The sequence below is a fragment of the Grampus griseus genome (assembly GCF_964374135.1).
Source record: "Grampus griseus genome assembly, chromosome: 8".
In the NCBI taxonomy this organism is placed as follows: Eukaryota; Metazoa; Chordata; class Mammalia; order Artiodactyla; family Delphinidae; genus Grampus; species Grampus griseus.
In genome coordinates, this window is record NC_139002.1 from 99,700,276 (window position 1) to 99,712,523 (window position 12,248).

The 12,248-nt window shown below is 39.5% G+C and overlaps 1 protein-coding gene across 1 annotated transcript; it reads right to left on the reverse strand.

The window, feature by feature from the left end:
• Positions 1-373: 373 nt before the first annotated feature.
• Positions 374-1,277, reverse strand: OR10V1 (olfactory receptor family 10 subfamily V member 1; the record flags this gene model as incomplete). Its single annotated transcript, XM_082660115.1, is given in 2 exon segments — positions 374-586; positions 588-1,277. Coding segments are annotated over 2 exon segments (903 nt in total), but the record flags the coding sequence as incomplete, so codon positions are not given.
• Positions 1,278-12,248: the final 10,971 nt, after the last annotated feature.

Genomic DNA, 12,248 nt, shown 5'->3' on the forward strand with positions numbered 1-12,248 from the left:
TGTGTTCTCATCCTGGATATGTCTTTTGTTAGCTACTTTAGTTTTCTTTTCTAACAATGAAGACAATTATACTTATTATAGGCTGAGTGAGATAACCCACATAAAGTACCTAGGACGCAGTAGAGGTCCAATAAATAAGTGCTGAAGCGCCTCCATCCATGCCCAGGACATCATGTTACCCTATGTGATAAAGCTTTATTTCAATTAGTAGTTTTCATTTCCTCCGGTGCATTCATTATTCTTCTAGAATACTATGTCTCAGTTTGTTGAGGACAGTCCTGGCTCATGTATATCATCCCAGCATAATTATTAACTGCATCCCATTTCATTCTCAGAAGTGTCCTGATTTAAATAAGTCGTAGAACCATCCTACCTAAAACGTGCTTAGTGCCCTCCTTAGGGCATCTTTCAATTCCTTGTTCCTCATACTATAGATCAAGGGGTTTAAAATGGGAGTGATAGAAGTGTAGACCACAGACACCACCGGGTCCATCTCAGGAGAGTAGCTGGAACTGGGGGACAAATATATAAAGCTGGTGCAGCCATACTGCAGGAGGACCACAAAGATGTGAGAAGAGCAGGTTGGGGAAGGCTCGGTGGTGCCCTTCTGCTGACTGGATCTGTAACATAGCTTCCACGATGAAGACGTAGGAGATGGAGGTTACTGAGAGGGCGATGCTTAGGACGATGAAGCCGATGATAGTTTGGTGAACGTGCGTGTCTGCACAAGCCAGGCGCACGACGGCAGGCATGTCACAGTAGAAGTGGTAGATTTCGCTGTTGTTGCAGAATGGGAGATGGAAGATTAAAATAGTCAGTGGTAGCGACAGCAGGAACCCCAGTACCAGGGATCCTACCATCAACTCCACACACAAGGGCCAGCTCATGATGAGGGTGTACCGTAGAGGGTAGCAGATTGCTATAAACCGGTCATAAACCATGACTGCAAGCAGGACACGATCAACCCCACCCAAGAAGACAAAGAAGAACATTTGGGGGCCACATCCAGTGATAGAAACAGGAGTTTTGCCCATTGAAAGAAGGTTTTCCAAGGCCAGTGGGGTGATGGAAGATGTATAGAAGATTTCCAGAACTGCCAAGTTAGCCAGGAAAAAGTACATGGGGGCGTGGAGAGAGTGGTTAATCTGGACAGTAACTGCAATGATGGCATTTCCACTGAGGCTGGTCAGGTACATCACCAGGAAAGCCACAGAAATCACCACCTGTACCTTTGGGTCAGCTGAGAATGGACGAAAGAAGAATAGTATCTTTGCAGTTTTTTGTATCAAACAGTTGTTTGATTGTATCAAACAGTTTTATTTATTTCTTCCATGGGTATGGCATTGGACCTATGAAAAGGAAAGATGACACAGTCTCTAGGTACCTCTCATTTAATACGATGCTTTCCCAACGTTTCCATTCATGGAAGTACTTTGGCAATTATGTGCACACTTTCATTTCAAAGCAGATCATGGAACATTATCATGTGTACATTTGCCACCTTTACCCTCAAGTACTGAAGACTGAGAAATCCTCAGTGGCGGGGATTTTGATGATCTTTGCTTTAATTCCAGTGCCTAGCATAGTACCTGATAGAGAAAGTTTTCCAAGAAGTATTTGCTGAATGAATAAAGTCAATTTAAAGTTCAAAGGTACAAAATAGGTAAAATAGGGCTTCCCTGGTGGCGCAGTGGTTGACAGTCCGCCTGCCGATGCAGGGGACGTGGGTTCGTGCCCCGGTCCGGGAAGATCCCACGTGCCGCGGAGCGGCTGGGCCCGTGGGCCATGGCCGCTGAGCCTGCGCGTCCAGAGACTGTGCTCCGCGACGGGAGAGGCCACAACAGGGAGAGGCCCGCGTACCGCAAAAACAAACAAACAAAAACAAAGTAGATAAAATAGGGTATCAATTCATTATGGGAAACTTGAAATGTGAAATTTTAGGAATGTATAAATAGCTGTGTGTCGTAGTTCAAAGAAAATTGTGCTAGAGCTACACTGTGATATTGCATCACAAGCTCTGTAATTTAGCTCAAAACCTAGAGACTTTATTGCTTCATTTTGCTTCCTCTCCTTTATCCAATAAATACCAGTATTCATTTGTCCCTAAATACTGATAGTTGGTCCTTCAAAGTTTTCTCATATCAAAAAACAAACATTATATAATATTATTCATATGTGGAATCTAAAAAAAATAATAATACAAATGAACCTGTTTACAAAACAGAAAGAGACTCACAGACTTAGAGAATGAACTTATGGTTACCGGGGGGGAAGGGTGGGGAAGGAGGGATAAATTAGGAGTTTGGGATGGACATGTACACACTGCTATATTTAAAATAGATAACCAGCAAGGACCTACTGTATAGCACAGGGAACGCTGCTCAACATTCTGTAATAATCTAAATGGGAAAAGAATTTGAAAATGAATAGATACATGTATATGTATAACTGAATCACTTTGCTGTACACCTGAAACTAACACAACATTGTTAATCAACTATGCTTCAATATAAAATAAAAATTTTCAAAAGTTCTCATATCTGTTACTTTGGTCCCTTCCCACTGCCCTGTTAGTTCTATCCATTGTTACCTTACATTTGGATTCTTGCAATTACCTCCCATCTAATCTTCCATTTCCCTTCTTTTCTCTCTATAATACATCCTGTTCTCCATTATCATATTATTCATCTGCTTAAAATTTTTCAAGGCTTTCCTATGTATTAAATGACAGCTTTCTCACTCCTCTGCTGATTATTCCAGTGTCTCCTGGATCAGACTTTTTTGTGTGTGTGTGTGGTACGTGGGGCTCTCACTGTTGCAGCCTCTCCCGTTGCGGAGCACAGGCTCCGGACGTGCAGGCCCAGCGGCCGTGGCTCACGGGCCCAGCCGCTCCGCGGCATGTGGGATCTTTCCGGACCGGGGCACGAACCCGTGTTCCCTGCATCGGCAGGCTGACTCTCAACCACTGTGCCACCAGGGAAGCCCTGGATCAGACTTTTTTAGGCTAATCCCACTATGGCCCTCAATTATCCCTGTTATATACCGTATGGTCTACTCATTGGCTTCTTATCCATCATTCTCCTCTCTGCTTCATATAATTCTATTTTCCTTCTAGCTAGAAGTCTTCTCTCTGTTGTCGGATTCAAATCCTGCCCACTTTTAAAATTCTAGGTTATGTTCTTCTTTTGCAAAGTCTTCCTAGGCCACTCCAGTTTAAATCTCTCTCTCCTTTCTCTGAAATTCTATGTCACTCATCATGTTATGATTTTAGAGCTAACATACTGTCTTTACTGTATCTGTATGTTCTGTCCCAAATTATATTTTAGGTTCCTGGAGGACGAGGGCTCTGTCTTATGACAAATTATCATTTATTCCATGTTAAGTGTTAGGAAAGTGAAAGTACTTAAACGGGTTAGCTTACTTCATCCATTAAACCACTTTAGTAGGCATGTACTATTATCATACCCATTCTACAGATGAAGACATGCAGGATTAAAAAAAAGTTAAAAAGTGCTTTGGGGCTTCCCTGGTGGCACAGTGGTTGAGAGTCCACCTGCTAATGCAAGGGACACGGGTTTGTGCACCGGTCTGGGAAGATCCCACGTGCTGCGGAGCGGCTGGGCCCGTGAGCCATGGCCGCTGAGACTGCACGTCCGGAGCCTGTGCTCCACAACGGGAGAGGCCACAGCAGTGAGAGGCCCGTGTACCGCAAAAACAAACAAACAAAGAAAAAGGGTGCTTTGAAGTCACATAAGTTGGAAATGGGAGAGCTGGGATTTGAAAGTTTGTCTATAGAGCTTTTGTCCTTAATCTTTATTTATACTGCACTGCCTCCCCTATACTTTATATCTCCTAAGTGGTTTTGTTATTTGATTGGTTATAGTTCAGCCATAGGTAGAACTCTGGATGGTCAATTGGAAAAAGAGCACCTAAGATCAGAGATCAAAAATGTTTGATTACAGTATTTCCAGACAAGAGAAGCATAATTATAATTTAGACTGTGGTTCATCTAGTAAATACTGCCCTTGCCAATGCAACCAAAAAAATCTCCCTTCTTTCTCTCATAAGGAGCAGAGGGAAAGTGTTTGGTTAAAAACAATGGGGGCAAAAAAAAAAAAAAAAAAAACAATGGGGGCTTCCCTGGTGGCACAGTGGTTAAGAATCCGCCTGCCAATGCAGAGGACACTGGTTCAAGCCTTGGTCCAGGATGATCCCACATGCCGAGAAGCAACTAAGCCCATGTGCCACAACTACTGAGCCTGCGCTCTAGAGCCCGAGAGCCACAACTACTGTAGCTGGTGCGCCTAGAGCCCCATGCTCCGTAACAAGAGAAGCCACCGCAGTGAGAAGCCCGTGCACCGCAACGAAGTGTAGCCCCCGCTCGCCGCAACTAGAGAAAGCCTGTGCGCAGCAACGAAGACCCAACACAGCCAAAAATAAATAAATGGATAAATTTATTTAAAAAGAAATTTTCTCACTCATTGTGGTCTCTTCATTGTGACAAGATAAAGCTGTAAGTTATGTTTTACCTGGAAGCTATCTCAACTTTAGATTATATGAATTGCTTTTGTTATTGCAAAGAAGAAACTAACTAGACACATTTTTCAAAAGATGGTCTGGAACATATTTGTTTTAAATGATGCCAAAATATTGAACCAAATGTCGGGCCTCATGCAAACAAATAACTGAGTGCTTTGCTTACTTCATTCTTTATGTAAATCTGGAGGGATACTGGGGTTATTGGGATCCATGTTGTGCTTCCTAGACTAGAATGTATAGAGTCTAGAATCTAGAAGGTACAGAGCTGTGTCTAGAACAAAGTGAAGTCCTAGCACCAACATAGCACAGTTTTTTAAAAAAGTCAATTTTAATGTGAAAATTTTTGGATATAAAAAAATAAAAACGTGGAGATAGTATGCATAGAAAAAAGATCTGCATGAATTTTGGAAGATAAAAGCGTAAGATTTCCGAGAGATTTCTTGGTGGCTGAGCACCAAGACCTTAGGAATGTAAATTGTCTCTCGTGCTAATTAGATTACCTAAGTAGAAACGATCTAAAAGTACTGATTTAGACCCTAGATTGGCTATTACTCAGTGGAAAATATAATTCCCCAAACTTCCCAAATATAAAACCTTGACTTGGAACACCTCCTCCTTTATTATCCCAAAGAACACAACTAAAGTAGTAGTCAACACTTTCTAAGATAGATATGCCTAGAGAAAACTCCCAGGGGATAACTAGTCTTTGGAAAGATTGTTTATCATCTCTTGAGACTGTTTACAATCATGTGACCAAGAACAAAGCTTCATGAGTTCTTCATCCTTCACGTAAACCCTGTACAAGTTGACTAGTGGCCATAAAAGATCACACAGACCCACAGAATCGGAGCTCTGCCAGGTTATATGATCCATCTCTTCCAAAGAGATTGCCTGACTTCTTCAAGGTTGCCCCAGTCGGTCATTTTTTAATTCATCATTTAAATATACAGGGTACTGTAGAGGATGCAAAGATGATTGAGATGCCGTCTACTTCGTGGAGTCAGAGGGACAAGACTGTCAGCCAGATTTTCCCTTATTCTTGTTCTGTTTGCAACACCTTCCATCCTCTCTTGTCAGTTTCTCTCGATTTATATTGTAGACAACATTTAATAACAAGGGGAAAAAAGTAGTGAAAAGGTGATCTTTTACCTAAGTCAGTAAACTGTCTCTTTGATTATACAACCAGATTTTAGGAGAATGCATTCATTAAAAAGAGCATACGAATTTGGGGGAGATGATGATTCCAAGCAAGATGGTAGAAGGTAGGCTATGTTGGAATTGAATGATGTGTATTAGGATCCCAGCTTTGCTACTTATTAATTTTGTGATCTTGCTAGCTCGTTTGCTCTAAGACCCCATTTGCTCAGAATAACACCTCACTACTTTACAAGACTGTCATGATGTGCAAATGAAACACTGTCCATAAAAGAACCTACAGGAATGTCTGGCACATATTAACTGTTCAGTAAAGTACATTGATTCATTGATTCCTTCATGATCTATCCTGAGACTGAAAAAGATTTACATGGCTGCATAGACAGAATGCCTGGCCGGTCTATCTAACATTTTCTGGGAGAAATTTTGTATTACATCTGGTTCCACTACTAGTTTCCTGTGTCACCTTATATTGCAGAATCCCTCTTTAAGTAGAATGAAGGATGAGCACTGTTTCATCTACTTATAAATGAGTTGTTACAGTTAAAAGGTAGTTTATATAAAATGTCCTGACTTTAGGTTTATCTACATGGCCTAATTGAAATTTATGTTATACCTGTTAGCACAAATTTGGACTCACCTGAAGAGGAAAATGAAATCTTAATTTGGGAGTTTTGACTGTGGGATAAACAGGGAAGGGAGAATAATATTCCAACTATCATTCAGGGGACAAAAGCCCTGCTTGGAGCACAGATATTTGTTTCTCCTGAAGTTACTCATAGCAGCTGGAAGATTCCAACATCAGATGGATATATTTATTTTTACAAGACATCTCTGAATAACATTTTCTATATGTTCATATAAATGAATTTTATATGTGAATTTATGAATTCATAAATATTCATAAAATTAATTCATAAAATAAAATATGAATTTTACATATGTCGGTAAATCTGAAGAAATTATGTCTGAAGAGAGTATTTTTACTTTCTGGAAGAGACTCTAAGAGTATTTTCTGGCAGCAGCATCTGGAAAGAAGAGCCAAAGTCGTGTCCCTTTACAATTTTTTTTAAAATTTATTTTACTTCATTTTTATTTTTTCCTTTTTTTTTTAAATTGAAGTATAGTTGATTTACCATGCTGTGCCAGTCTCTGCTGTACAGCAGAGTGACTCAGTTATACACACACACATATATATACAGTCTTTTAAAATATTCTTTTCCATTATGGCTTATCCCAGGAGATTGGATATAGTTCCCTGTGCTACACAGTAGGACCTTGTTGTTTATCCATTCTATATATAATAGTTTGCATCTGCTAATTCCAGACTCCCAGTTCATCCCTCCCCCCCATCTCCCTTGGCAACCACAATTCTGATCTCTATGTCTGTGAGTCTGTTTCATAAATATGTTCATTTATATTCCACATATAAGTGATATCATATGGTATTTAAATGGCATTATTTTGTTCTTTTTAATGGCTGAGTAGTGTTCCATTGTATATATGTACCACATCTTTTTTTATCTATTTTATCTATTTTTTTTCTTTTTTCTATTTTTTCTTTTCATTTTATTTTCTTTTTTATCTATTTTATCTATTTTTTATCTATTTAATCTATTTTTTATCTATTTTATCTATTGATGGACACTTAGGTTGTTTCCATGTCTTGGCTATTGTGAATAGTGCTGCTATGAACATGGGGGTGCATGTATCTTTTTGAATTATAGTTTTGTCCAAGTATATGCCCAGGAGTGGGGTTGCTGGATCATTCCCTTTACTGTTAATAGGTTGAGTCATATAGAATTTGCTTCTGAAAGTCAATAATGGTAGCATATAGGCAATCCCACATAATACTTTTCAGCATAACACTTTTACAAGCATAGTTTGAGTATATCAAATGACATATTCAGACACTCAACACAAAGTTATTATTCTCCTACTGCATAATAATAGGTAACATTTATTGGGTACTGTGCACCATGCTAATCATTTTACAGGCATCCTTTCACTTAAGGGGTCCTTCAGTCCTATGCAACATGTACCTTTATTGTCTGTATTTTTTTCAGATGAAGAAACTCAGGCTTAAAGGTTTAACCAACTTGCCCAGCTAGTAAATGGCAAAGTAACACAATTCCTAGGTCAGTCAGAAGCAAGTCTAAGCTTCTATCACAAAAATAAATTGTATCTCACTGAACAATGCACTACGTGTAAGGCTGACTGATAGGTGTCCTAGAGAGACAAATCCTTTCATTCTAATTGTCCTTTATCTACAAGCTATTTCACTGTAAAGTGACACACCACCAGCCTTTCTCAGATCCTTACAAGGTCTGTGCTCAGTGCCCTGATCTGTAATCTCTCTCTCTTTCCTTTTTGCTCCTTCTTTTCGTCCTCTCTCACCAACTACTCATTTAATCAATATTTATTCTAATAAATCTTAAAAAAAAATTTATTAAGACCGTCCTCTATGTAAGGCATAGCTCTAGTTTCTAGGAGAAGAGGGAAAAGTGTAGAGAACGAGAGGGGGTGTCAATACACAAAGAGGCCAAAACTGAATGAGAGATAAAGTAATAAAAAGAATACAAGTCAAATTCAGCTAAGGGCTGTTGTAAAAGGACAACGTGTTAGGAAAGTGCAGGCGTATCTCTCTTTTCCAAAAATGGTTTTTGAAAAGTTGCATGTAATTAGAATTATTTTTTAATGCATACGGGGGATTTTTTTTTTTTTAACAGGAGAAAATCAAATTTAATTTTGTATGTACCGGAGCATATGGGGGATTCTTAATGAGAAGAAAGCTTCTAGCCATTCCTTTTATAACAGAAGTAGATATTCTCTAATTCTTCAGCTTCTATTGACATTTAGGATGACAGATATATTTTTAAACTGGAGAAACCTTGAAAGTACTGACATTATATTTCAAGGCCAGTTAGTTTCGGACTCAGTCTGATCTAGAGCATGATCCCTTGACTATTTTGGACAGAGACTCCTTCTTGCCATCAATCATTTTGAAGAACATGGATTTCACAGTATGCTTTCTTGAATTCTCCTTAAACTGTCTAGTATAGGACACTGGTTCTGAGTCAAAACTGAACTTTGACTCTTTCTGGGAAAAGCTCCACTCCATACTTAGCTTCTGTTCCTTGGCCAATGCCCACAGCAAGCCTTGTCCTGGTTACACGCTAGGGATTTTCCTAATCTTCTAAAATCTGGAGTCTGGAAGGAGATTCTTACCTTTTAATGTACTCATGTGGACTGCAAGCCATTGCAGACTTACATGGGTCCCTTGCTAAATGCTGAGGACCCCAGTGGTCTGTCCTCAGAAGATCTGCGGGCTGGCATGCTTACCACTTCTAGATTCACGTATCTCACTGATTCAGGGCACTGTGTTAAAGCTCTTCTCAAACTAGATCTGATTCCTTATCTGATCAATTCTGGGACCGAGAGTATGGTCTATCCTGCTGCTTCTTTGTATAAGGTAACATCCGGCTATACTTATATCTCTGTAGCCTGGAACTTACCTTTGAAGTTTCCTTGATATTTGGATTTGAAATAATCATCAAATAATGACATTCATAATAACTAAGCTGGCTAAAGTGACACTCTTGGTCCCCTGAGATGACTCGGGAAGGTCTGCTTGGGAAGCATGAAACAACAAGATTAAATTCAGTGTTCCTATATTCCGTTATTCCATTTGGTACAGCTTCCCTAAGGATTATTCTTTAGTCACTTGTTGATGAACTCAGTGATGAGGTCAGTTGAGGAAAAGAAAAATTACTATTTTCACTTGATTTACCTTGAAATAACATTCAAAAAAGAAAATTTCCACATGCGGCATTATTCATTGTTTTTTTGTTCTTTTCCATATTCTGCAATATCCCCTTTTCTCTTTGCTTCTGGGAAATTGATTCCTCTTGACTTTACTCTCATATCTCTGATATTCCTTCTTAGTCTACTTTGCTGGCTTCTATACTTGCCCTAACTCCCACTCAGGCTGGATCTTGGCCCCAGGCCCTCTTTTCTATTTACATTTTTTTGGTAGGTAATCCAGTTCAGTTGTTTGTCTTTAAATACAAAAACAGGCTGATAACTCTCAGATATGTTATTTGCGGCCTAACTTTGTCCCTGAACTCCAGACTAGTATATCCACTGTCTAGCTGACATCACTATTTGGATCCTAGTAAGTATCCCACATTTAACATATCAAAGCCGGAACTTTTCACCCACCATCTCCTTGGGTGTTCTGTATTGAACCATTCAAATCCTGACGGTGGTCTCTCAATTTACTTGACATTTGGGACTTTCTTGGTGGTGCAGTGGTTAAAAATCTGCCTGCCAATGCAGGGACACAGGTTTGATCCCTGCTTGGGGAAGATCCCATATGCTGCGGAGCAACTAATCCCGTGAGCCACAACTACTGAAGCCCGCGTGCCCTAGAGCCCGTGCTCTGCAACAAGAGAAGCCGTTGCAATGAGAAGCCTGTGCACCACAACAGAGAGTAGCCCCTGCTCGCCACAACAATGAAGACCCAACGCAGCCAAAAAAAAATTTTACTTGACATTGATGAAACTAATGCTTCATTCAATTTCATGTAAAGCACCTGAAGAGGTGGTTTTCTTTCAGTGTCCCTTGGAGAAATGGGAACCATCGAGAGCTTCTTTTTTTATTAAAAAAAAATTTTTTTTTAAAGGTTTTTCATGAAATTATAGAACTAGAAGGGATTTTAGAGGTCATGTAGTGGGTGACCATATGTTGGATATCCATATCTCAAAGGGCCTTCAAGGTTATTAATGGAGTTTTCAAGGTAATTTTAATATTTCAAAAGCCCTAGCATATGTCATACATTTTCTTGGGATACATCTATACATGTATTTTTTTTTTTTTTTTTTTTTGCGGTACACGGGCCTCTCACTGTTGTGGCCTCTCCCATTGCGGAGCACAGGCTCCGGACGCGCAGGTTCAGCGGCCATGGCTCACGGGCCCAGCCGCTCCGCGGCATGTGGGATCCTCCCAGACCGGGGCACGAACCCGTGTCCCCTGCATCGGCAGGCGGACTCTCAACCACTGCGCCACCAGGGAAGCCCTATACATGTATCATTATTATTACTACTACTCTTTGTTTTTTGTTTGTTTAAAAGATAGAGTTAGGCAGATAGTAATTTTCAAAACTTGGGGTTTTAGAATTAATTCCCAGCAGTAGGAATATTAAGTGTCTAATTTTTTTTAAAGATTCCCAACTAGGAGATGATGTACTGTCTCCTCTAGACAGAATATAGCAAATCATTATTCTTCCCCAAGTCCGTATATACAAAGCTGAAACCTGCAAAGGAGACAACTATGAGGACATGTTCATGGCAAGCCAACACGGAGTAGTGGTTAAGTGTGTACAGTCTGCAGTATTTGGCCAGGGTTGGAGTCTGTGCTTTGGTTTTTCTCATCTGTAAAATAAGGACCATAATGGCTCCTACCTCATAAGTTTATTTTGAGGTGCAAATGAGTTAATTGGCATAAAGTGCTTGGAATAGTCCCTGACACCCAATAAATGTCAGTCATTATTATTTGCAATGCAGTGGACGTTAAGGGGCACTCAATACCCGTTAGCTGGCATTTTAGTTTTATTTTGTTTTACAGTTTTCCCTGCTGTGACTCAGGATACTAGGCTTTGTCAAGTTGGCTTCATTATTTTAAAAAATTGAGTTGCATTTACTATATGCAAATTATGTGTGAGCATGTGTGTTAAGGCAAACGAAATATAGAAGCTGCCGTCAAAGAGGCTAATAGTGTATTGTGCAGCCAGGGAGACAGGCATACGCACAAATAACTCAAGAGTGAACAGGGTAGAGCGAAAGGAATGTGTTGACCATGTACCAAGTGTGAAAGAGCCAGTTTCAAGCTTCCAAATCAGCACTTTCCTTTGAAGTGCTTGGTGCTTCTGGCCATGATGGCTTTGGTTCAGATGTTTCCATAGAACAGCTGATGCACAGGGATTGTTCTGCAGCAGGCATTCCGGGAAAGCAGCCTGGCTAGAAAAATAAACTTCCTTCAGTTCCATTCCAGGGGTGATTGATGATAAGTTACCTGAATGAAGGATGAAATGTGCATTCATGGAATGACACTTTTCTTATTGAAAATACAGTGACCAGTTGTGGTTAGACAAACTTTTTTCTTAATTTCTGTATAAATTGTTTACTTTGCTTTAAAAATTTGCAAAAGATTGTACTCCACAGTTTGAGGACGACACTGCTTGTTTCTCCTTTTGTCATGTTATAAGTTTGCAATTAATTTAAATGATAAGAGCATTGATGTTTATTAAAGAATATTAGAAAATATAGAACAGGAAAAACACTTTTCAGGCTCATTACTCAGAGTGCATTCTTTCTACAGTGAGGTGATCCTCATTTTCAAAATCTCATTTTCTGTTTAGTATTATATCACAGATATCTTCAGGTTATTACATTGTCTTTAGAAATATAACTTTAAACCATTGCATAGTATTTCATCAACTGAATCTAGCATTCCGTATTAAGTTGTCTTCATTATTCCCTATTAAAATTATGCTA